Source organism: Pseudorasbora parva, chromosome 24 (assembly GCF_024679245.1).
Source record: "Pseudorasbora parva isolate DD20220531a chromosome 24, ASM2467924v1, whole genome shotgun sequence".
Taxonomy (NCBI): Eukaryota; Metazoa; Chordata; class Actinopteri; order Cypriniformes; family Gobionidae; genus Pseudorasbora; species Pseudorasbora parva.
The window spans coordinates 12,285,733-12,309,254 of record NC_090195.1 but is presented as its reverse complement, the minus strand read 5'-3'; the positions used below and the strand labels follow the sequence as shown (position 1 = coordinate 12,309,254).

Here is a 23,522-nt window from a genome sequence, read left to right as displayed (position 1 = left end):
GACCAAAGACAGATTACTGAGGACAAGTGAAGTTGATCTGGTAGCAGACTCAGGAAAGTAGCACAGGTTGGTAGCTGTCCTTGAAGCGATGACAATCTCTGTGTGTGTGGTGCTGGCTTTTGTAGTGCAATAGATGTGGGTGATGGCAAACGGTAATTGATGGTGTGGTAATTGTGAAGTGAGTGCTGGTGATAGGCATGCTGGCTGTGACAGTTTTACTGTTTCACTCTCCTTTTATAGTATCATAATTTTAATAACAACAACAACAACAAAATCTTTAGGGTCTAGTTCTCACTATTAAAGGAATAGTTCACGCAAAAATAAAAAAAATCTGTCATCGTTTACTCACTCTTAAATTATTCCAAATCTGTAGAAATGTCTTTGTTCTGCTGTACACAAGGGAAGATACATTAAATAAAGTTTGTAACCAAGCAGATCTCAGGCCCCATAGACTACCATAGTATTTTTGTTTTACTATAGCAGTCAAATGGGGCCCAGGATAAGATTGGTTACCAAATTAAAACATATTCCTTTATGTTCAGCAGAACAAAGAAATGTATAATTTTTTTTTAGGGTGATTACATTTTTGGCTTAACTATCCCTTTCATTAGTTGCTTATTGTTGTGGATATTATTACTATATTGGCTGTTTATTAATATTTATAAAGCACATATTAATAGTTAATAGTGACCTTTCTTTACAGTTTAAGAGTGAACGTCTGTGAGAGCAAAATAACACTAGAGCAAAGAACTAAACCTATACATATAAGGCATTTGAAAAGTATAAAAAATAAATTATGAAGGCATTGTAAAAAATACAAGACATAAAGAACAAAGTTCAAAATTTGAACACAAATAAATCCCTAGGACATAAAAACCATTTACCTTTCCCTCCTAATTGCTTCCTCTGCCTTTCCATTCAACGTTTTCTTATTTTCACCTCATTTATCTACCTCTCTCAGCCTCTCTGTGTCTTCAGTGGGAACGGCAGAGTAATGGTGGCATGCTTTTAGCTGCAAAACCATGATGGATAAGAACCCTTAAAAAAAAAAGAGGTCTAATCTAGTTAGACACTGAGTCCCAGGCTTTTCTTCCCAAATCTACTTATTTTGCCTCAAGGCCAGAGCGACAACAACCCTTTTAGAAATGCACTTTCTGTTTTCAGAGTCACAAATGGCAGCGCAGCCCGTGAATGCTGTTCGGCAGGCAAGGATGTCTTGCTGAGGGCGTTGTGTTTTGGATTTATATTCTGGAAGAGCAGGTGATTAAAGCGGGCTTTTATAGAATCATGAATCATCTGTGTCTTTCAGCTTGTAAAGAGTTGAAGTGATGTCAGAACGGCTGACGGATGTGTAGCGGTTCAGTCCGCCAGACCCTGAGGCAATGTTCTTGTCAATGACTGATCCAAGTTATCCCACTGACAATGGCACACCGCTCAAATCGGAAGTGCGAGAAAGAAGTGGATTCTACAGAATAGATTTGCGTGAAGGACATTTGTAGAAGTCATTTGGCAGATAGTATTGTCAGTCATTGTTCATAGAACAATGCCCCTTTGTTTTCATGTTGAACTCTTGTCTGATGTAACTATGATGTAACACTAAACAGCCTCATTCAGAGTTTCAGCATAGTTTAAAATGTTAGTTTAAAACACATGCACAAAGTTCTTAGAAATTCATCTTGGTTTTATTTGGTTTTGAAAAACTTTTTGAACATATCATTTGAAAATAAATATTGCATTGTGGTGCAACTCACCCAAAAATACTTTTCACCTTGAAAAAGTATTTTAATAAAAAATAATCATCATAGAATAGATCTAATCAAGTCATTGAATGGATGGATGAACTGCGTTTTTATTACATTTGAGAATAAATTAATAGATCTCTCTGCCTGCAAATCAGCACCATAAATCATGATATTCATGTAGATGAGCATATGTCCATACATTTTACTACCACCTAGGCCGATCGAATATGATTTAAGTGTGTCAGCATGTTCCACTCCAGATGGTATTTTACCATGAGAGGCGGAGGCAATAATTTAGTTCTTCTGGATTGCCGTTCATAAATCATACTTGAGATCACTCACATTGGTTCCCACCTGACAGCTCATGTGCCTGTTACTCTAATTACCCCCATAATCATTCCCGCCTCTGAGTCCATTCTCCATCATTACCACCACAACAGACACGTGCTTCGAGATCACACTAGAAGCCAGGCGATTTTCAGCAACATTTCATGTTCTCGTTTTCTCAAGGACACAGATCTCCATACAGCTCTTTAAAAGGTGTCTTACATGAGTACTACACTGTAAAACAAATATTGTTGGTTTAACTTAAAAAAGTAAGTAAGCTGGTTGCATTAGAATTTTGAGTTTATTGAAATTAAAACTTTGAGTTGATACAATGGATACAATTGGTTAGATGAATATAAACTCAAAATATTATTGTATCTACCACATAAAAAATGTGATAAATCATGAAAATAGCACAATTTAGCGTTTCACTGTCTTCACAAATAAAACACACACAATTACCCAATATGCTTACAAAATATTTTAATAATATTTTAATAAATGTTGTAGATTCTAAAAAATGTTAATTGTATTAACTCAAATTTTTAATTTCAATGAACTCAAAATTTTAAGTCAACCAGGTAACTTATTTTTTAAATACATTTCTACAGTGTAGAAGAAACATGTTTTCTTTCTTGTATACTTTCTCAAAGTAAATTATTAAACAATACTGATGAGTGCATTATTGATGAGGAGTTTTGTTATGAGAAAGTGGCGTCCAGCCATGCTTTCTACAAGGAATTACTTGCAAAAAAAGATTAGCTCCCAAATTCCCTAGGCTCATCTCCTGCTGCATCTTGACCATACACATCTAAAAATAATTCTTCCATTTCTTGGCCGTTCTGCTTTCAGCGTATCTCCTCGTGTGTTTATTTTGGATAAGCCCTTAAGGAGAATCTGGCAACCTGACCTCGCAACGGTACGGTCCCAGCTCTTAGACAGAATATTAACGCTGAATCTGTCTTCCACACTCTACTGGGCACTGATGGAAAACATAATGTCTACAAAAACCTGTGGGCAGATAAACTGTATGACCCAAATGTTCCTCTTGTCATGTTTTCTGGCCTGAATTCCTGCTGTTTTGTGATTCATAAACTGAGAAGGATAATGCCAATTCTCTGCCACTTAAATGTCATCCGGAAGCACTATGTATATTTTGAAAATGGCTGCAGTTTACTCAAGCAATACCTTCCTGATAGATTTTCATTACAAAGTCAGATAGAAGATTTTCACTTACCTTTCATTTTCATCTATGCATTTTATAGTTGCATTCCCTCCATCTTAAGAAATAAAAAGTGTTTCAGTAAACACATGTCAGACATGATAGATAGATAGATAGATAGATAGATAGATAGATAGATAGATAGATAGATAGATAGATAGATAGATAGATAGATAGATAGATAGATAGATAGATAGATAGATAGATTACTTACCTTTAATTATATAATTTTTCATTACGTTTCATTCCCTCCATCGGATTAACTAGTGTAGAAATGTGCAGGTCTGGTTGTTTAAAATGTTCTGGGCTCTTCAGGCTCATCCAGCTGTGTTTAATGCTTTCAAAAAGCTCTTAGTACCCCAGTTCTTATCTCTGCATGTGCCTATCATGGCACTCAAACCGAACGTAATTAAACTCCCGAGAACAGACCAATGTGAACCTATCTTACCTCAACAGGTATCTGCAAAAAGCAAAGTACGGGTAGCTATTCGTATTTATATAAACTACTCTTTAACCTATGCAACATTCAGTGTGATGCGTCTGTTTAAAGACGCAAATACAAATCGCATTTTAGCGTAAAAGACAAAGAAATATAGGCCTATAAACCATAAACACAGTCATGGTTAAATCTCCCTCTAGTGGCAAACCTATGGAAACGCTTTAAACCTGGTTTTACTATATATGTATGTATCTCTCACACAAACACAAAATCAAGTACTTTAATTGCCTACAATATCTACAGCAGTGATTCTAATACACAGAGACAAAGGATAAGTTAATGCAATCAGCTTTTAATTACTATGGGCGAGATCTTTTAAAGATTGATGGGCCTATTAACCACTGAATTGATTATTGCTCTTTTAGGTCTGCGATTGTCCCGGTTCCTCATTAGCTCAGGCCACCAGTTGTAGTGCATTATGGGGAGAGTATGTGATCGGTTTGAGTAAAGATAATGCATGCACTAATAATATTATAATTAAGTTTTTGCTCTTACAGACAGTGTGGCCCCTCAACAAATAGCAGGATCCAATGCACCCATTGGGCGGTGTGTTACCATAGGAACATTATACATAAAAGCTCATTATTACGTTATTGTCTTTGTCTCAAAGACAGCCTGAGAGAAGGAGAGAGAGAGAGAGATAAATAGGACAGGAGAAACGGAGGAAACGGTTAATTGAGGCACTGACTTTCCTTTTCATTATAACAGATGCATGGGCTCTTTGAGGAGCGTTTCTTACGCATCAAACTTTTGATGATTTTGAAGTATTAGATGCATTGCTAAATAATGGATGGATTTGGATGTGCTGGCTAGAAAAAGAGAGTAGCTTGCGATTTAGGGTAATTATGGATTTAATAGGTACTGTATATTGTCACCATTTCTTTTAAATGGATAGTTTATGCCAAAATTACAAATCTGTTATCATTTGCTTAATGTTTCTCCATGGAACATAAAAGGTGATTTTTTTTGTTGGAAGAATGTCTTTGGCATTTAGACATTTTACACATTAGACATTTTTAATCAAAGAGAATTACCGATTATAATTGAAGACCCAATATACTAATAAAAATGTAAAAGAGAGGGGAGAAAAAAAAAGGATTTGTGTGTGAGGAACAGGCCTAAATTCTAATTTTACGATATTATTAATAAGAATTTTTAATAAGAATTATTCAAAAAACACCTGTTGCATTTCACAGAAAAATAATTCCTTATATAAAAAGAGTTTAATTCTAAATGTTCCATCATGTATTCTCAGTTAATGGGTTTTGTAAAAACTCCATGCATTCTATTTATAAAAGAACAAAAATGTTTTAAATAATTTTAGATATAATATAGCATGTGACTGCAGGGCACCGTTGTGTTCGCCCATTCACAGGCCTCATGCTTCAGTGGACGATTTGGCTGCCTCTGGCATTGTTCTACAAAACTCACTCTCTATACCTCCAGCTTTCTCTCCCTTTTTCATCTCCAGTCTCCTCCAGGCAGAATGAAGATTTGGCCCCCTGGACATTTGAACCCATTATACTTTGTCACTCTCTTTCTCCAGCTCCTCACAATGACAGCAAACACCGCTACACACAGACTGACGGATGCATCTCCTCAGGAACTCTAGGTTATTTTTAGACCCTTCCCTTTTAGCAGTCCAATCAATGAAATTCTGTTTTTCACCGTTTGGTCCCCACAAGACTTCCACTGTTATTCCGGCATAGATGGAGGTCAAAGCAATTGATTTTGGTTCACCATCCTATCTGCATTATTGGACTGCTGCAGTGTCTGTGCTTAATACATGCTCTGAGTTTATGTCCAATAGGGCTGATTCCATTTTTCATTCCATTTATCCAATTTCCCCCTGTGCCTGGACTGTTTATTCAGCCATTTTTCCGGATTGGTCATGTGAAATAAAAGAAGATTTGCATTGATTTCCTCTGCCTGCACTGTTTAAGGGGTCCTATTACGCCCTTTTACGAAGTCTTCAGTTTGTTTTTGGAGTGTACTAGTATATGCTTTCATTTTTTATTGTAATTTTTTTTTTTTTTACATATTTTACATGATTACATTACCTCTCTCCCCAGTCTGGCCCGAACATGTCGTTTAGCTCCAAGTTCGATGAAGCCCCTCCTTCCGAAATAAAAAATGCGCTGTGATTGGTTAGCTGGCCCGAATGTCACGCCTCTTACCATTACCTCTTCTACTCAGATGTAAATATTAAGGATGGTGTCAATTTCAAACCAAGTCAAGCCTGATTCAGACTTAAGAATGTTAACAAACAAGAGGATCATTCAGAACGGATTTCATGCAGAGCACTTTGCAAGCACTGATTTCACAGGAAGTTTCAGAATGTTTTGTTGTTGTTGTTGTTGTTGTAATTTTCAGAAGTAATTGGTCATAAAACCAAGGTTAATTTTCCCTAGGGATGGTGAAAAGGCTTTCAAAAGCTACAGTAATGCTTATGTTAGCTAGCAGGTGAGCGGAGGCAAAGCTTTACCGTTTACATCGTAGCAACAAAATAAAACTTAACATTGGAACTGTTCATAGAAAATGCAAAATAATAAGACATACAAGTTGTGATCCACAAAAAAATGGATTTTCCTGATAATATGGGAACTGCTCCATTTCAGTAAAAGCTTTTGTGCGTAGCCTGCATTGTACTGCTTTAGGTTCTGGAAGCTTTTCTCCGCAAATGTGGAGCGCACAGATAAAAGTTGGGGTTATAATGTTCACGAACAGTGTTTAAAACCACTCTAAGTTTGTCGGCCACAGAAGGTTAAAAAAATGAGTTTTTGGAAACAAGAGACACTGTCTTTTTGACATAGCAACAACACTGTCTTCTCTTTTTTAATTTAGAAAAGAGCAGTGTGCTGTGGTTTTTATGTTGCTAGGCAACCCCCGAATCAGCTGTGCTGTCAGTCTAATCAAGGTAACCGTGACCACAATGGAAGGCCCGCCTCTCCATTACTTTGATTGGACAATAAATAAAAACTTTTTTTAACTTTCAAAAGCGTGAGGCACAGCAGGCGGTTAAAACGCGAGGTGCCTGGGGCGAATAAACATCATGCCAATAGAAACACTCACTGCCAATAGAAAACGATTTTAAAAAGGCGCCTCTCGCTGCAAAAAAACGTGTTCTCTTTGACCGGGGCCTAATGCAGCTCAACCAAGCCTCATAGCGGTTTTTGCGTATTCCGTGGGTGGGGTTTATTTAAATGAGTAACATTGTGACTTCACAGAAGCCTGGAAAAAACTTGTTGTAGTCCAAACGACTCATTCGTTGTAGTTCCTTGAAAAATGGATTCTGTTAAATAAAATATTTCCCTTTGAGCTTTGCAACCTTGCAGATCTTTTTTATGCTCAAATAGCAACATCACACACTAACTAAAGTTGAAAAAGTGAAAAAGCATAATAGGACCCCTTTAAAAAATAAAGGTTCTTTATTGGCATTTATTGTTTCTGTGAAGAAACTTTAATATCCATGGAACCTTAACAATGCACAAATGTTCCTTGTAGTGGAATAGTGTTCTTCTGAATATTAAAATAAAAATATAAAAAAGATTATTTTAAGAACTGGTCACCCAAAATGGTTCTTCGTGGCAATGCTGTAAAATGCCTGTTTTCCCACCATAATAATAATAACAAAAAAGTCTATACACCATACACAACAACATACGCAACAAGTCTCAGTGTTTCATGAATGTCTGGATTATCTTGCGCAGATTTGTGCATGTGTTTATGTTAAAATAGTCAAATCTCATATGCCAGCGAAAATATGCAGAGACAAGGAATAATGTATCTGATCACCCTATCTGTCCTGTTTATTTTGCTATAATGATATTATGATTATATATTTTATTCCGCTTATTACATAGCCAAATAAATATAAAAATACATACTTTTAAAAGCACGCTGTCAGAAAACAGTTTGTGGCTCATAAATAATCTAAATCAACTTGACATGAAATAAACATGACATGAAAATCTTTTTTTGTAAATGCATGTTTCAGGTCTTATTGTGAAGGACTGTATATTTTTTGGACCTTGTAATGTTTGATAAAAATGTCTTTTTGGTATAACGACAGACTTTGGGTGATGTATTCCAGATTCCTGCAATCATTAATTCTCTGAAACCCCGTCTTTCCCCCCTCACAATAAAGCTTGCATTCATTTTTGAGTGCAACGCCCAGATCCTACATTTTTTTATTTGTAGAAAATTACACTCAGAGGAACGTCACATTACTAAATAAAGTTCTGTCACTACTTCCGTTTCATCATGAACATGTACAATACACTAAAACTGATTTGTTTTTCTGCAAAGTAAAAACACACACCACAAAAACAGTTTGAAAACCTCAGGAAAACAATAATTATTTACTTACGTGTTCAATGAAATAAAATGACAATGTTAACTGTTATCAACAACAACAATAATTTATAGCACTCTTAAAGCAACAGTGCGACCTAATTTGTGTGTAAAAGAAAGGCCTCAAAGGAATTGTTGTGGTCCATTTGCACATTATAATTGAGGTCAGACAGTAAAGCGCAGATCTGGCCGAAAGCTTTCAGGTGTGTACAGTATTCCAGTGGCTGAAGGAGGGCCAGGCGCTGCAGTGGTCAGCACGGCCCCAGGGTTCAGTGTTAGTAACCGCTGTTTCTCTATAGAAACCAGTGAACGGGACAAAATAAGGAGGTTTGGGTTGTGCTGTGATTGAAATCTTCACAGGGTCCTTATTTTCATTACCACACTCGACAGGACTCCGCCCCCCTGTTCATGATTGATGTCTCAGGGCAGTTAAAAGCTTTACGGAACTCTTCATAGTTGCTCATAGCTCCAATAACCCTTCATCATAGCAATGAGAGCAAAGTCAGTGTCATTGAGGGATAGGGGATGTAATATAGATGTAAATGAGCTGTATATATTACTGCATCTTACCTATATTTAGGAGGGCTGTGAGCTCCACTTTGGATCTGATCACGTGCTGCTTCTGGTCTGTAGGCATTACAGCGAACCTAGCACATAACAATATACACACAAACAAATCAATAAGAGTTTTATTTAAAGGGAAAATGAAAATCTATCATCATTCAGTCACTCTCAGGTTGTTCCAAACCTGTTTACATTTTTTTTTGTTCTGCTAAACACAAAGGAAGAAAGTTTGTTACCAGGCCACATTCTTTAAAATATCTTCATTTTTGTTCAACAGAACAAAGAAACAGGTTTTGAACAACCCGAGGGTTAGTAAATGACAGAATTTTCATTTTCTTTTTATCTCTTTAAGGCAAAACACTACATGCAAAAAACATGTTGGCCTTGTTGGCTATAGAGGAAAGAAAACATAAAAAATACACCTACTTGTGTTTATTTTATTGCACTTTATCCATTTGTGTCTGAAGATTTCAATGACAGTATCTTTTTTTAATGGACGTTTTCTCAAAATTATTTTTTTCTGATACACTGAATTCAGTAGCAATTTATATATTTCTTTTTTCTGAAGCTTTTACAAAGGGGTTTATTCATATATTCATAAATAATTTGCTTGATGTTATGCATTTTATCTCCCAAAACATAGCATTTTTTTCTGGTTTATGTGATAAAAGGAGATATCTAAAAACTGATATGTCAACAACAAAAAAAGAAGGAAAAAAATAGTGCATATTTAATTAGATAATGCCTTATTTGCATATCTGAAACATAAACTTTTTGTTGCTTTTAAAAAAAAAATTATCAATCAACTGAGGAAGTATGATGATATATGTTTGTTTAATATTTTAGCATATTCATCTGTTGTGTCTTTCCTTAAAGGTGCAGTAAGTGATTTCTGAGAAACACTGTTGACATTTAAAATCAACCCAGCAAACACACCCTTACCTTCATTGCTTCTCCCCAAAATCTTATTATAATTTGAAGCAAAGCAAAATGACAAACGACAAGGCTGAACAAAAAAAACAATATACAGTACACAAGAGAGTTGTTGTTAGTCGCCAGAAGCACACCAGCTCCAGACAACGGTCCTGTTCTTATGGCTAACATTACAACAACAGCATATCTTGGTTCATAGCAAAACCAATGTTACTCACATATGGAGCAGAAACATCAATCTCAGCATCTGATTTCAGGCTTAGCTCCCGCTTAGTTCTCTCCAGCGCTGGAAAGCTTTTCTATCAGCTTTGCCTGATCATAACCCTTCTTTTCCCAGCATTATTCCTCTGACATTTTCTCATTTGTAATGTCTGTAAGGCTGGAAAAAACTAGCTGATGCCGAAATGTGTAATCGCTCTGAGAAAACAAAGGAAATTGGCATCTGAACTCAGCATCTCTGTCCGAGACGACATCACACAGAGTGAACCATCTACGAATGACACTAATTTTCATGCCTTTCCTTTCACATGAAACTTGACACCAAACTCCTGCTCACACCAAACTCCTGCTCCCCCTCATATTGAGATCACCTGAAATGCACCAGAACTCTCTTTGTTACAATGTCAATCCTCACGATACAGTATTTTATGTGTTTGTTATCATTTGAAATGTCTCAGTGTGACTGGTACAAATATCTCAACTCCACAGAAGGAAACTAGAACATCATACATATTTTAAGAGTTTAAATATATCTTTCCTTGGTGTATGGTGGGTGTGGCTTTCAGCCATTTGGCCTCTCTTCCATACAAGTCTATAGGACTTGATTAATGCAAATTCCCATTGTGAACTCGTGTTTACATTTGAAAGAGTTTCAAATGGTTCTGGGTATTTAAGGAAATGTTGCAAAGAGCTCAGGGCTCGATACTGTACTCAGGTCAGCCCGTAATGCTGGACGTTTTAACCCATGCAGCATTATGTAACCTTGATAAGTTAGGTATACATTTCATTCTTTACTTCAGAGTATTTGATGGATTACCTTTGAATTGATTATGTAATTGGCATTATACATTTACCTGACTGTTAATAAATTGTTACACTTTGATTGATTCTGACTTGCTCTGGAATTATTTAGGTTACGAACGGACATCGTTTCAACAAAGGGTTAAATAAATGACCAAATAACCAATTGGCATTCTAAACTAAATTCTAAATTATGATTAAATGGAGTCAGATTAAGAAGAATTGGAATTAAATCCTTTATGCCCAACTGAAAACATAGAACGCACAGCCACCTTCACCCGTCATCATTGGCCTCCATTGGGACGATTTGGTCGGGCTTACATGTCTCTCAGCCATCTCTTTTTCTACAGTCTTTGTTCACTCTCTCTCCTCCCCCATGATAAGTGGACACACCCCCTACTGCTGATTGGCTACAAGTGTCGTGGTGCTTGATCCAATCCCCTTTCAACAGCGTTTCTCAGAAATAACTTACTGCACCTTTGAACTCAATGTGCATATTGCATGCACTTAAAAGTATTTACTTAATAATGGGAAAGTGTATACTTTTGAGTACATACTAAAACAATCTCATAAAATGCTCATTCTAATCTTGCATACTATTTAGGATACTGATAAACCCCCTAAAAAGGATACTTTTCCAACCGTGTCTAAATTATTAAGAATAAAATAGAATGTCTGTGACATCTGACATTTAGGCCTAAGTATGTATGTGTGAAATACTGAATACTGACATGGGCAAAACTGAGGAAGAACAGCTGGTTGTTGGTCAGACCCGCACCAGGTAGGAGAGGCTCCTCGACTCCTCCCCTCTCTTTCTCGATCCATCTCCTGTAGGCCTGCAGACATGCACATGTTCACATGTACATGATACTCATAATAATAAATATACACACCAAAACAAAGGAATAGCTAAAAAATATGCCCCTTATGTCATTCCAAGCTTTCTTTCTTCCATGGAACACAGACAGGATTTTTTTTCTGCGCAATTAAAATGAAAAGTCACTGGAGCTTTTAAGCTTCAGAAAGGATAAAAAAAGAACCATTAAAGTATGATAAAAGTGTTTCACATGAATCGTGTGCCATTTAGTTTTTAAGCTGTGTGATATATTTAATAATTTATTCATAGAATATCTTAACTCTCCTAAAGCAGCAGTCACAGTAGACTTTGAGCATGTGAAATTCCCATGGACACTGCAACTGTCTTTTTCAGAAACATAACGCATCCACAATGTAAAAATATAAAGTGCCCTATCATAAACCTGCCGCCCTGTGCCACATTGTTTAAATAGCAAATGCATTTTTGCACCCATGGGTGTGCTGGTCTGAAAATAAGGTGTGTTTAGGCTCACTGTTTGCTATTTTGAGACAACTGAAATAGACTGCGCCATTGACCAATTGAAATCTGGTCTAAAGTTATTTTTTTGAGTTAATTAAAGAGCGTGTTAGTAATATGCACCTTTAGGCAGGCGCACAACACACATACACATTGCTTATTACACACAGCAGCACACAAACATTTTTAAATGTTAAAAATGTTCATTCCTCTCTGAAGAAGTGTTCAATCTTTCCGCTCACAAATTCTGCCTTGTAAAAAACGAATCTGCCATGGTGCAAGCGCAAATGGCTTTTAAAGGGAATGGGATCTTTTAATTCTTTTAAATTAGCCAAGAGGTCACAACTTGATATACAAGTCATACATCTTCTTTATGTGATATTCAACTTCTTCTTTCAACTTTGGCGTTTCCTGTCGCTCATATTCACATGTGAAATAGAACTCAATGGAATGAAAGATGTAGTGTGACCGCCAATTGAGAGAAGCAGCAGTGTATGAATTGTGAATTATTATTTTGAGTCACATTTTTCAATGAATCACTTGATCAGGGTCACAAAAGTTATCTGGATGATTTGTTCACAAATCACGAACTGCAATACATTTTTCAAAATTTCCCTTCTGTAATCTATCAAAGAAAGTCCTACAGGTTCGGAATGAGACAAGCTGACGGTAAATCAGATTCAGGTCACTTTAGGATAATTATAGTGGAAAAAGCTGTAATACCCTGAAAGATTCTCTCATCCCTCCATTGTCAGCAATGTTCTCTGCCAGTGTCCTCTTCCCCTTGACCTTGAGAGGGGATTGTGGGTATTAAGTATTAGGTTGGTAACTCTGCAACATTTTGATGAAACGTTGAAGAAGAAATGCATTAAAAAGGCTGATGCCCACTGTACATTTAGTCCCGCCTCCTTCCAATAGTAGCTGTTGTACTGGTCAATCATGCATTGTGTCTTTTCGGTGAAGCGGGTGATGGAGGAGTTGCTCCACCACTGGTCCAGGTTACCATCTTTGTCATATTTTCTGCCTAGATGAACACAAATACACAGAGATATCCTTGAGAATCAGGCAACACATGTACTGAGACTCATCATAAATCAAATGGCCTTACCATTGTTATCAAATCCATGGGTTAATTCATGCCCCACAATTACACCGATCGCTCCATAGCTCAGTGATCTGACACAAAAACACATTTCACAAATTAGTATAAAGTGTGCTGGGGGAATATAAATTAGAAAACATCAAGAAGAAGAAGCGTCTATGTCTCACCGAGGATAGTCTAGTCCCCAGAAAAATGGCTTCTGAAGTTCTCCCGCAGGGAATCCTGGGTAGAAGAAGAACATGATCAAATATATAAAAACATCAAACACTGCTATTATACCTGACAGATATGATTTATTCCTGTGATGGCAAAACTTATTTTTCAGCATCATTACTCCAGTCTTCAGTGTCTCATTTTAGAAATTATTCTAATATGCTGATTTGCTGCTCTTTTCTTGACATTTATCATCAATGTATAAAACAGTTTTAATATTGTTGTTTAACTGTGATATTTTTTTCCAGGATTCTTTGAAAAATAGAAAGTTCACATTATAAATGTGTTTACTGCCTATTATTGCCTTAAAGTATAATTTTTTTTTTTAATTATCATTTCATTTACGCCGTTTTCTTTACTTCCATTTTAATTTAAAATTGATATTTCTTTAAATTGATATTTAAATTCTCTAATTTAAAGCTGATATTTCTGTTTTTATAGAAAATTATGGTAATCGCATTCACAGAATGCTGTGATTGACAAATTAGAACCAGTAGAAATCTGTTTATTAATGATGGCATTGAAATAAATAACTCACTGATTTGGTTGGTAGAGGAGCTGTAGAATGCATTTACTGTAGTTGGGTTTGTGAACCACCTGAGCGGAATAAAAAGTGATGTTTTATCTTGTTCAAACAAAAAGACAGCTTCATCTAATTTTAACAGGCTTTGAAAATGCTGACAACTTACTCCGTGCGTGGGACTGTTTTCCTCAGCCAGCCGATGTCAGACTGAGCTATGAACTTCAGAGTCTGCATGACATTCCCAAAGTAGTCTGTCGCAGTGAACGACAACTGTGCATAAACATAAAACCTCAATGACTTTGAGTGTACTGACATCTGCCAAATACAATTAAAACTAGAATATCGTCAACAACAAAATCTGAGAAGCTCGTAAACATACTCGTTTGATGTCCTCATTAATGTAGGTGTCATTTAAGATGAAGTCTGGGTAACCCACTTTCGCCAAGACTGCGTGGGCCTAAAGTTATATATAGACCGTAATGATGTGAAAAAGAACACGCTGTGTATTAAAAAAAAACATACACTGATACACACCTTATCTATTGCTTTTCTCTTTGTTTCTTCATCCATCCATTCATTCTCCTTCTCTAGCATGTCGATGAACGCCCACCGGATACCATTTATTAATTCCTCCATCTTCATAATAGACAAATACATTAATCGGATGAGCATTCAAAGTCATGTTGATTAGTTTACATTAAACTGAGATCCAGTGTTTCATGCTGTTATTCATGATTAGTGCCACAAGATGGGGACAAAAACTACATCAATCTTGTGACACTGAAGACTGGAGTAATCACAGGAATAAATTACATTTTAAAATATGCTATATATATATATATATATATATATATATATATATATATATATATATATATATATATATATAGTATATTTTAGTATAGTATATATATATATCGGGCATAACATTTGTATATTCTAAAACCTTTTTATCAGAACCAGCATCAACTTCTTGAGCAATTTGAGCTATAGTAGCTCATCTGTTTGATCGGACCACACGGACCAGCCTTCACTCCCCACGTGGTGCATCAATGAGCCTCGGCCACCCATGTCCCTGTCAGCGGTTCACCACTGTTCCTTCCTTGGAGCACTTTTGACTTTTGCACTTTTGCAAGAGCTGCAGTTTTGGAGATACTCTGATGCAGTTGTCTGGCTATCACAATTTAGCCCTTGTCAAACTTCCTCAAATCCTTACTTTTGCCCATTTTTCCTGTATATGTGTGCGTGTGTATATGTGTGTGTGTGTACAGTAAAACAGAAATATTACAAATTAAAATAACTTTTCTATTTTTATATATTTTAAGAATAACTTATTCCTGTAATGACAAAGCTGAATTTTAATATTCATGATCTTAATACAGAAAATCCGTACCATGTGTTTTTTGTCCTCCTGGAAATGCTTATCGACAAAGAGCCTACCGGTGGCATAGATGAGTGTGTTTTCTACATAATTTACACATTTGTCCCAGCGAGGGGTCAGAGAGGTGGTCCCCGTGGTAACCTGAGAAGAGACGGCTATTTTTAATCCCAGCAAATCTATTTTTATTCAAAGATTGGTGGAGGGTTAAAATAAGGAGGTGGTTCACTAACCCGAGCAAAGTCCAGGTATCTGTAGAGGAAGCGTCGGCTCAAGGTGGTGATTCTGGAAAAAACGGATCTCCATATGACGTAATTGGCAACCGTCCTGGGGCGAGGGTGGAAAAAACATTTGGAGCAGCCGAATTATAAAGTAATCTTGACTCTGTTATTGAGCAGAGCAGGTAATAAACAGGTTGGACAGCACACACAAAAACACAGTGATCAGACAACTGACACTGTCCAGATCAACAGAGGCACAGCCTCAGGGCTCTGATGTAGGCTTTAATAGGGTTTTGCTCCTTTCAGAGCTGTCTGGATACCTGGTTTCTGTGCCGTTGATGAGTTTGAAGAGGTCTTTAAAGTATTGTGGGGCACGTACGATCACCTGCTCCGACGAGGAGATTTTCAGGTCTGGGTAGAGCTCAGTGTCAACCACTGCTCTGACAAAACTCAGCCAGTTAAACTGCAAAAATATCAAAATAACAGGGTAAGATGGCAATGCACTCTCTTAATTAACTACACAAAAAATGTTTTATTTAATTTTTGAAGCCATGTAACTTTATTGATACATATTATATTGCTATACAATGCATTTATATTTTGTGCAATTATCTTATTTTGTTGTAAATAAAAATGCCTTACAATAGCCGTGTTTCTACCTCACAAACTAGAAACAGGAACTAGGGACTTTGGGTACTCCGTGTATTTCCACCGCAGTGACCAAGGTCTAAATGAAGTTCTGGGTGAAAATGTCCCAGAATTTTAATGAACTTTCGGGGTGGGACTTTTGTGCTTAACCAACTTGATTGGTTGACTACACGCAGCATTTTATTTACACCATTTTTAAACGTTTGTTGGGGGTGCGTGTAGTAACAGTTTGTTTTCTATTCGAATCAACAATGGAGCTTTAAAAATATGACAAGGTTCAAGCTTTATTAAGCTCATATGCAGAGGACGAAATCCAGCGGGAACTGGAAAGTCAAGCGCAGTCCTACATCCATTTGTCTAATACTCACAGTACTTTAGACCGCAATGGAAACGCAGACAGCAATAGGTCTGGGGGGAAAAAAGTCCTGGGTACAAATTGTTCCAGTTTCTGGGTAATTTCGGTGTAAACAAACAAACACAACAAACTATTCACGTCTAAGTATTGTGGTATTCCGGCATGTTTCTCACTGACATGCCCTCCACTCATAAACTCGGAGCTTAAAGAAAACCCCAAGCTTCTCACTGGTATTTTTGACTAATTTTGACTATTTTTGACATTCATTGTGTGTTCATCTCATAAATACGATCTTTGACATGACTTTAACGTGACCTCAGCAAATAAGTTTTTAGGGCTGGGAAAAACAGCATACTTTGTTTTGTTCAGTTCAACTGTTATCAGCCAATAATGATCACCTCAAAATGGCTGAATAGTGGGCAACTAATTAGCCTGGCTCATTTATTCTTCTAATTAATGAATATAAGTATGACATTGTATAAAAAATATACATATATTTGAATAATAATGCACTTACATCTGGAATGGTGCGCTGCAGTTTAGACAAACTGTACTTGTTGTACATGTTCTCACTGGTGCGGTTTTCATAGGGGATCACAATCTACAGAAGAGCACACACTCCATTGAAGGATCAAGTGCCTTGTTTTCTTTCTAAATGCCAGTGATTTAAAGGAATTTGGCTTAAGATTTTCCAGTGTTTTGCTGCTCACCTGGGCAAGTTTCATTTCGAAATCAAGTACCGGTTTCATCTGAGCCTCAGCGGTCTGCTCATTGGCTCCAAGCATGACAGAAACATCAACCATCAACCTTAAAAGAGCTTCTCGATACTGCAGAGAGGCATGAAAGGAATGTTTTGAGATAGCAGAGGTAATACCAGGCCTGACTGTGACTGCAAGCAATGATGTATAATACAGGGTGACAGATGTAGCGATGTACCATTTGTGCCTCAGTTGTGTTGGTGATGTAATCTTCTCTGGATGACAGTGACAAAGAGGCCTGATCCAGCTAGGGGGGAAAAGAGGAGAGGAACTGGATAAGCTAGAAGGTGACATGTCAAAAGAGTGTTTTGACATGTGCTGTTTGTCTCACCTTGATGATATACTGGTTCGAGTTCTTGTCATCAGGAGAGACAAAAAGCCGGATGAGGACGGACTTGCTGTGCTGACTGCGTATCTGCGCCAGCGTCTCCAGCAGGTTAAACTGAGACTCCACCCACCGCGAGGAAGAGCCCAACGCATCACCTAGGACCGGCCAGCGGAATTCCTTCTGCTTTAGATTCTTCAGCAGAGGTTTGGCATCCTCAATCTCCAGGACAGCTGTCAGGAAAGAGGGAGGAAGAGAGAGAGATGCATAAGATGTATTATTCAGAATAACAACGGTTGTTTGGAAAATGATCTGAACAGTGCTGTATGGAACTGTGGTTGTTACATTCGTTCATGCAGGATGCGTAGAGGATTTTGGCTTTCTTCACTGCCTCAATGTCTTCACCTCTGATGGGCTGCTCTAACAACTCTGTGGCACAAAGATTTAATATTGAATCACCTTATTTGGGCTGTAGTTTTATTTAGTTCAGAATCATGTGGATCAGTGCACCTTTCAGCTTGAGGTCTACATTCTGTCTGAGCCACGGGTAAATCCCATAGCTGGACGAGTCTTCCGGAATGGGGTTATCCTGGAGCCAGCCTCCGCACGCGTACTGATAGAAGTCATCACATGGTTCTACAGACTGATCCATCTTACTCAGGATAGAACCGGCTAGAGACGACACATCAGCAAACACGGCATTACAGTAATCTTGAAACCAGTAAAAACAGTGTTTGAACTGAACAGAAGTTTCTCTGAATGATAATGTCTGCTTGTTATGTTTAATGGAAAAGTGCGTGTATATAGTTTAGGGAATTGCTAGGTTGTTACCTACTAGTGCCAATTACAACAACAAAAAAAAGCCCACATGACATTCTAGCCCCCACATGGCTGTGCGATATACGTTTACCTGCTTCAATACAGTTTGGGGTAAGGCAAAAGTCTTCATTGCTTGCTTTGTGTGACACTACAGGGGGAGAGAAAAATAAATCTGTCAAGCAGACCAATCAAGACAAATATGCTCTCACACACACACACACACACACACACACACACACACACACACACACACACACACACACACACACACACACACACACACACACACACACACACACACACACACACACACACACACACACACACACACACATTGACTCAGTTCCCACTGTGCTCAGGATTCAGCTGTCCATGCTCTGGATGTCACAGGACAAAAACATAGGTCATGCTCTACTACACACATTCCAGAGAAGCTGCACATCTACAAACAGGGCAGAGGAAAAGTAACACGTTGCATTAGTGTTACGTCTTTAAAAGCAGCTAATTAGGTTACAATGTTAACTTTAGTTGCTCCTGAGCAGTGTGAGCAGTGTTGCCAAAAAGTAATCTGATTACTGATTACTTCTTTAAGAAGTAACTTAGTTACTTTACCGATTACTTGATTTTAAAAGTAACTAAGTAAGATTACAAGTTACTTCATTAGTTTCATTCAGCAGTTGCCCCTGCCCTGCCGCCTCAACATAGAAATTACAACCGTTTTTGCCAACACTCACTTTACTGGAAGTGCATTTTTAACAGTAACGTCAACAATGTAGCTCCTGACATTTTAAGTTGAAATTAAAAGATATTTCCTGAAAAAAATACTCTCCCCAAGATGCAAGAAGAAAGCAAAAATATTTTTTAATAAGAAAAATGACTAAAATAGTAATTCACACATTTTAAAAAATGTTGGTTGGTTTTTGTTGGTTTAACTTAAAAAAGTAAGTAACCTGGTTGCCCTTAAAATTTTGTTTTTATTGAAATTAACAATTTGAGTTGATACAATGAAGTAAATTTGTTTAATAAATAGAAACTCAAAATATTTTTGTATCTGAACCACATAAAAAAATTGATAAATCATGAAAATAGCACAATGCGTCATCAGAAATAAAACACACACAATTACCCAATATGCTTACAAAATCTTTTAATAATATTTTAATAAAGGTTGTCGAATCTCAAAAAATTGTCATTGTATTAACTCAAAATTTCAATTTCAATGAACTCAAAATTTTCTAAATAATTTTTTCAGTGCAGTGACTTGGATAAATTACTTTAATCAGATTACTGGTTTGAAAATAGTAACGCGTTAGATTACTTGTTACTGAAAAAAAGTAGTCAGATTAGAGTAATGCGTTACTGGCATCACTGCTTCTGAGTTACATTTTCTTTTTCCTTTTTTGTTTGACCTCTTCATTCAAATATTCATTAAATTAATTATTGATATGTTTATTTTAATATATAATTAACCCATATAAACTATAAAATAATGAATACATTTTTGCAACATCTATTTCAACACACTGAAACACAATCAGCCCTCCATGCAGAGGTCAGTGAAGCTGTGTGAATTTGCATCAGTGAGTTTTTGAGAGCACAAAACTGTACGTATGTTGTGAAATCAGACAAGCATTGCTTTAAAAGGCCTGTGTTTATGGTTCAGTCCACAACTGGACAGCAGATGACCACAGCAGGATCCAGCACCCGGCCCCGTGGGACTGAGCCTCATTATCCTCAGAACCAACAGACACAGCCGTGCGTGTGTGTGTGTGTGACTGGAATATGTACAGACAGAAATGAGCATAATTACACTCTAGTCTCACCGCAAATATGCAGGCAGCCCTCAACAACTGAGAACAATAAGAAGAACATCATTTATTTGCTGTCTCAACGCCACACAGAAAACACTTGTGTATACTAAAATACTATACATCCACACACTCGTACAGCATGAGATGTACATACACAATGTCTCGGGTTCAAGAGACCCATTCACACATTTCAGCACTTTTAAAGGGACAGTTCACCCAAAAATGACTCACCTTCACGTCATTCAGCACTTTTGTGGTGCTTTTTGGAGCTTAACAGACCCAGTCGCCTTTTATTTTTAGAGAAAAAAGCAACTTGAACGCTCTTCAAAATGTCTTCATTTATGTTCCACAGAAACAAGTTGTACACGTTTGGAACGACACACGGGTGAATAAATGTTGACAGGTTGTTTTTTTTTAGGTCAACAATCCCTTTAAAAACACTATTTCCTAAACTTAAACACCCACACATTCCCTAAACGACAGAAATACACACTCGCAGCCCTCTAGCCTCAAAACTTTAAAGACACATATACATGTTTCCTAACCGGAGCTCCTACTTACTGTGCTAATTACAGCCTTCAAAGACACGCTGAGTGTGTAACAGTATACACTCCTAAAATAATCTCACACACAAACACATCTGAGCACAGTTCAACTGACTGAAGAGCACAACTCTATGTATGTATGTATGTATCTATCTGTCTATCTATCTTAAATTTAATGTGCAATACATCACATTAGTAGTAAGCAGGTAATTGTGCATGCAAATTACTCACCCGTGATGACGGCTATCAGTAGTGCGATGCAGACACACACACACACTGCCAGGGTGGCTTTCAGGAGAGTGTTGGGGCCCGCGCTCGGTTTGGTTCCTCCTCTCCCCAGCCTCTCCATTTCCATACTGCCACTGAGTTGAGTGTGTTCCCTCTCTTTCTATTCCTCCCTCTATCCCTCTCACCCGGTTTCCACTCTGCCTGGCCTGGAGATGTGCACTTTTAAGTCCTGATCCCAGGCTGCCGTGGTCCTTTTGGATCCCTGTGGGGCCGTGTAGAGGTGGTCTCGCCTCACAGGTCTCAGATCAGTGGCAGATGGACAGCATGGAGTGTCATGCTCTACTTGCCAAAGAGTGTCCCGGACTAAGAGAGAGGAGAGAGGAGAATAGGCAAGGAGGGAGGGGAAAGACAGAGTGAAGGAGTGAATGAGAGAGAGTTAGGAGATCCAGGAGTAGGAGGAACTCTCCTCCTCAGAGCCAACTGGAGCACCTTACTTACAGGAGTAATTATATGGCGTCCTGCAGGAAGGGTGGGATGGCTGTGTATATGCGGATCTACCCTGATATAGTCTGTGTTTGGGCTCCAGGTGTGTGTTTCTGAGTCCCTGCACTACGTTTGTGATGATGAGCCCTCTGGTTAAATGTAGACACTTCTGTATTTATTCTCAGTATATCCCAGAAGATAAAATAGAATGAGGAACATACACGGTGTGGTGATGTGGGTGTGTTCCAGGGAACAATCTACTGCGGACACAAAGTTTCCTAGATGTTTTATCATGAATGTTTGTTTCTGATCTGATCTGCCGAATATATCTATGCTGATAGATGCAAGCAAATTTGGAGTAGTCTGAAAACTGTCCAAGTTTAATCTAATTAAATCTTTAAAATAAAATAATTATGTAAATATATAATATAATAAATTAAATTGAACTATTAACATGAAATGATCATATTAATTTAAACATTAAAGTTAGTGTTGTTTAATATTAATATATCCAAATACTAAATCTATCTTATAAATAACACATTTATATCAGTATTGAATGTATTATTATAATGTAGGTTAATATATATGAAGGTAAATTAAGATTATAGATGTAATTTATGTTATTTACTAAATCAATATAAATATTCTTTAAGAAATATGATTGATGTATGCTTTTCCACTGTAACATGGTTATTATCGCTAATTAAAACTAAAACTATATAAAAGATCTTTTTCATTAGTAACACAAATCTGTATGTAATACCATTGTAAACATATTTTACTCCCTTAAGTGGTATTTACATCATAGCACTGTTGTTGTTAGTTTTATGTTGATTTATTATCAGCTTTCATATGTAATCATCTCAAAGCAACTAAATAGTGTTTGAGGTCTAGCTTCCCAGTAAAAAATCACTTCGAAAGAAAAGAACGGACTGCAGAGATTCCTGTGAATATGCAATGTCTGCTTCATCTTATCTTGTGATAAGAAATACAAACACTTGCTGATCCGTCAGGGCATGACAGCCCTACTAGTGTAGTTAATGGAGGGCAGCTTTCCTCATGAACAGCTTTCGAGTCAGAAACATGTCAAAGGGTAGGAGATCCGCAGCTGTAGCAGATGGAGTGAATAACCAATTGTGTTGTGCAAATGGAAAGAACTGACCTTGTCATTTTCCAGCGTGTCTCCGAGGGCCTTCGCACTCATTCAACAGAGGATGTATTCACTAAAATGAATAAATAATTTGATTGCAAAGTGGAAGTAAAACATGGTCTCATCAGCAAAATTGAATCCATTTTAACTTTCAACTCACAGAAAAGTAATAGAGGGTCAACACTGCAACAGCAATGTTGCAGAGACTCGTCTGTGGTGATATACAGCAGTCTGCAGGTTTAAGAACATCTAGAAGCGACGATCCTCCACCAAAATATCTTTGGATTTTGACATTATTGACGCATGTTGCCTGTCATGATCATAGGTGGCAAAACATTTCCATAAATTGCACACTTTTCCCCACAGAGGAAGGACACAGTCACAAGGAACATTTTTCCTAAACACTTTGCAACACACGAGATTAGACCAATGAAATCCAAATCAGATACGGCCCACACCCTGTCTATGGCAATTACGTGGCCAATTTGTACCATGAATCACAAAAAACTGATTGGACCGACTCCATAAATGAAGATCACATTCATGAAAATTTGAGAAATTACAGGAAACGTATTTTGAGTTGGTTGAATATTTTCTTTCTCTGACAAAAAAAAAACTAATTATTAGTAGCGAAAATATAAAATGGTGAGCTTTTCTAGCACCCAAACACACAGTAACAGTAAACCAAGGTTATTTTATCCTTAACCTTTTAAAACAACATTTTGGTTAACTGAAATGAAGCTGAAATAAAATAAATGATTAATATTAGATACAAAAAACAAACAAAATTAAATTAGAAATGCTGACATGGCAAAGTTCTAAAGGTCTAAAATTACTAACTGGAAATAAATAAAAACTGAAGTAAATTGAGCTTAAAATAAAAATACATAAAAAAAAAAAAAAGTATCCCAAAAAGAACTAAAAACTAAATTATTATTTATTTTAAATATTGCCATTTTGGTGTTTT

General features: G+C 37.1%; 1 protein-coding gene across 3 annotated transcripts; it reads right to left on the bottom strand.

Annotated features, from left to right (window-relative positions):
* Positions 1 to 7,360: 7,360 nt before the first annotated feature.
* On the bottom strand, positions 7,361 to 22,878 carry phex (phosphate regulating endopeptidase homolog, X-linked). 3 transcript variants are annotated; one of them, XM_067435346.1, is made up of 24 exons: positions 22,716 to 22,878; positions 22,568 to 22,628; positions 20,923 to 21,282; positions 18,427 to 18,483; positions 18,027 to 18,188; positions 17,862 to 17,945; positions 17,523 to 17,749; positions 17,370 to 17,438; positions 17,144 to 17,260; positions 16,951 to 17,034; positions 15,751 to 15,893; positions 15,443 to 15,536; positions 15,225 to 15,353; positions 14,366 to 14,467; positions 14,211 to 14,288; positions 13,998 to 14,101; positions 13,847 to 13,905; positions 13,263 to 13,317; positions 13,102 to 13,169; positions 12,887 to 13,017; positions 12,717 to 12,782; positions 11,392 to 11,496; positions 8,714 to 8,790; positions 7,361 to 8,620 (listed from the first exon to the last, which is right to left on the bottom strand). In XM_067435346.1, the coding sequence occupies exons 3-24, from the start codon at positions 21,044 to 21,046 to the stop codon at positions 8,518 to 8,520; spliced, it is 2,238 nt and encodes a 745-aa protein (XP_067291447.1). In that variant the 5' UTR covers positions 21,047 to 21,282; positions 22,568 to 22,628; positions 22,716 to 22,878; the 3' UTR covers positions 7,361 to 8,517. The 3 variants fall into 3 exon arrangements, with proteins under 3 accessions (XP_067291447.1, XP_067291448.1, XP_067291449.1); XM_067435347.1 differs by lacking the exons at positions 22,568 to 22,628; positions 22,716 to 22,878 and adding an exon at positions 20,007 to 20,110 and having other exon boundaries at positions 20,923 to 21,015; XM_067435348.1 differs by lacking the exons at positions 20,923 to 21,282; positions 22,568 to 22,628; positions 22,716 to 22,878 and adding exons at positions 20,007 to 20,110; positions 20,378 to 20,642.
* Between the last annotated feature and the right edge of the window lie 644 nt (positions 22,879 to 23,522).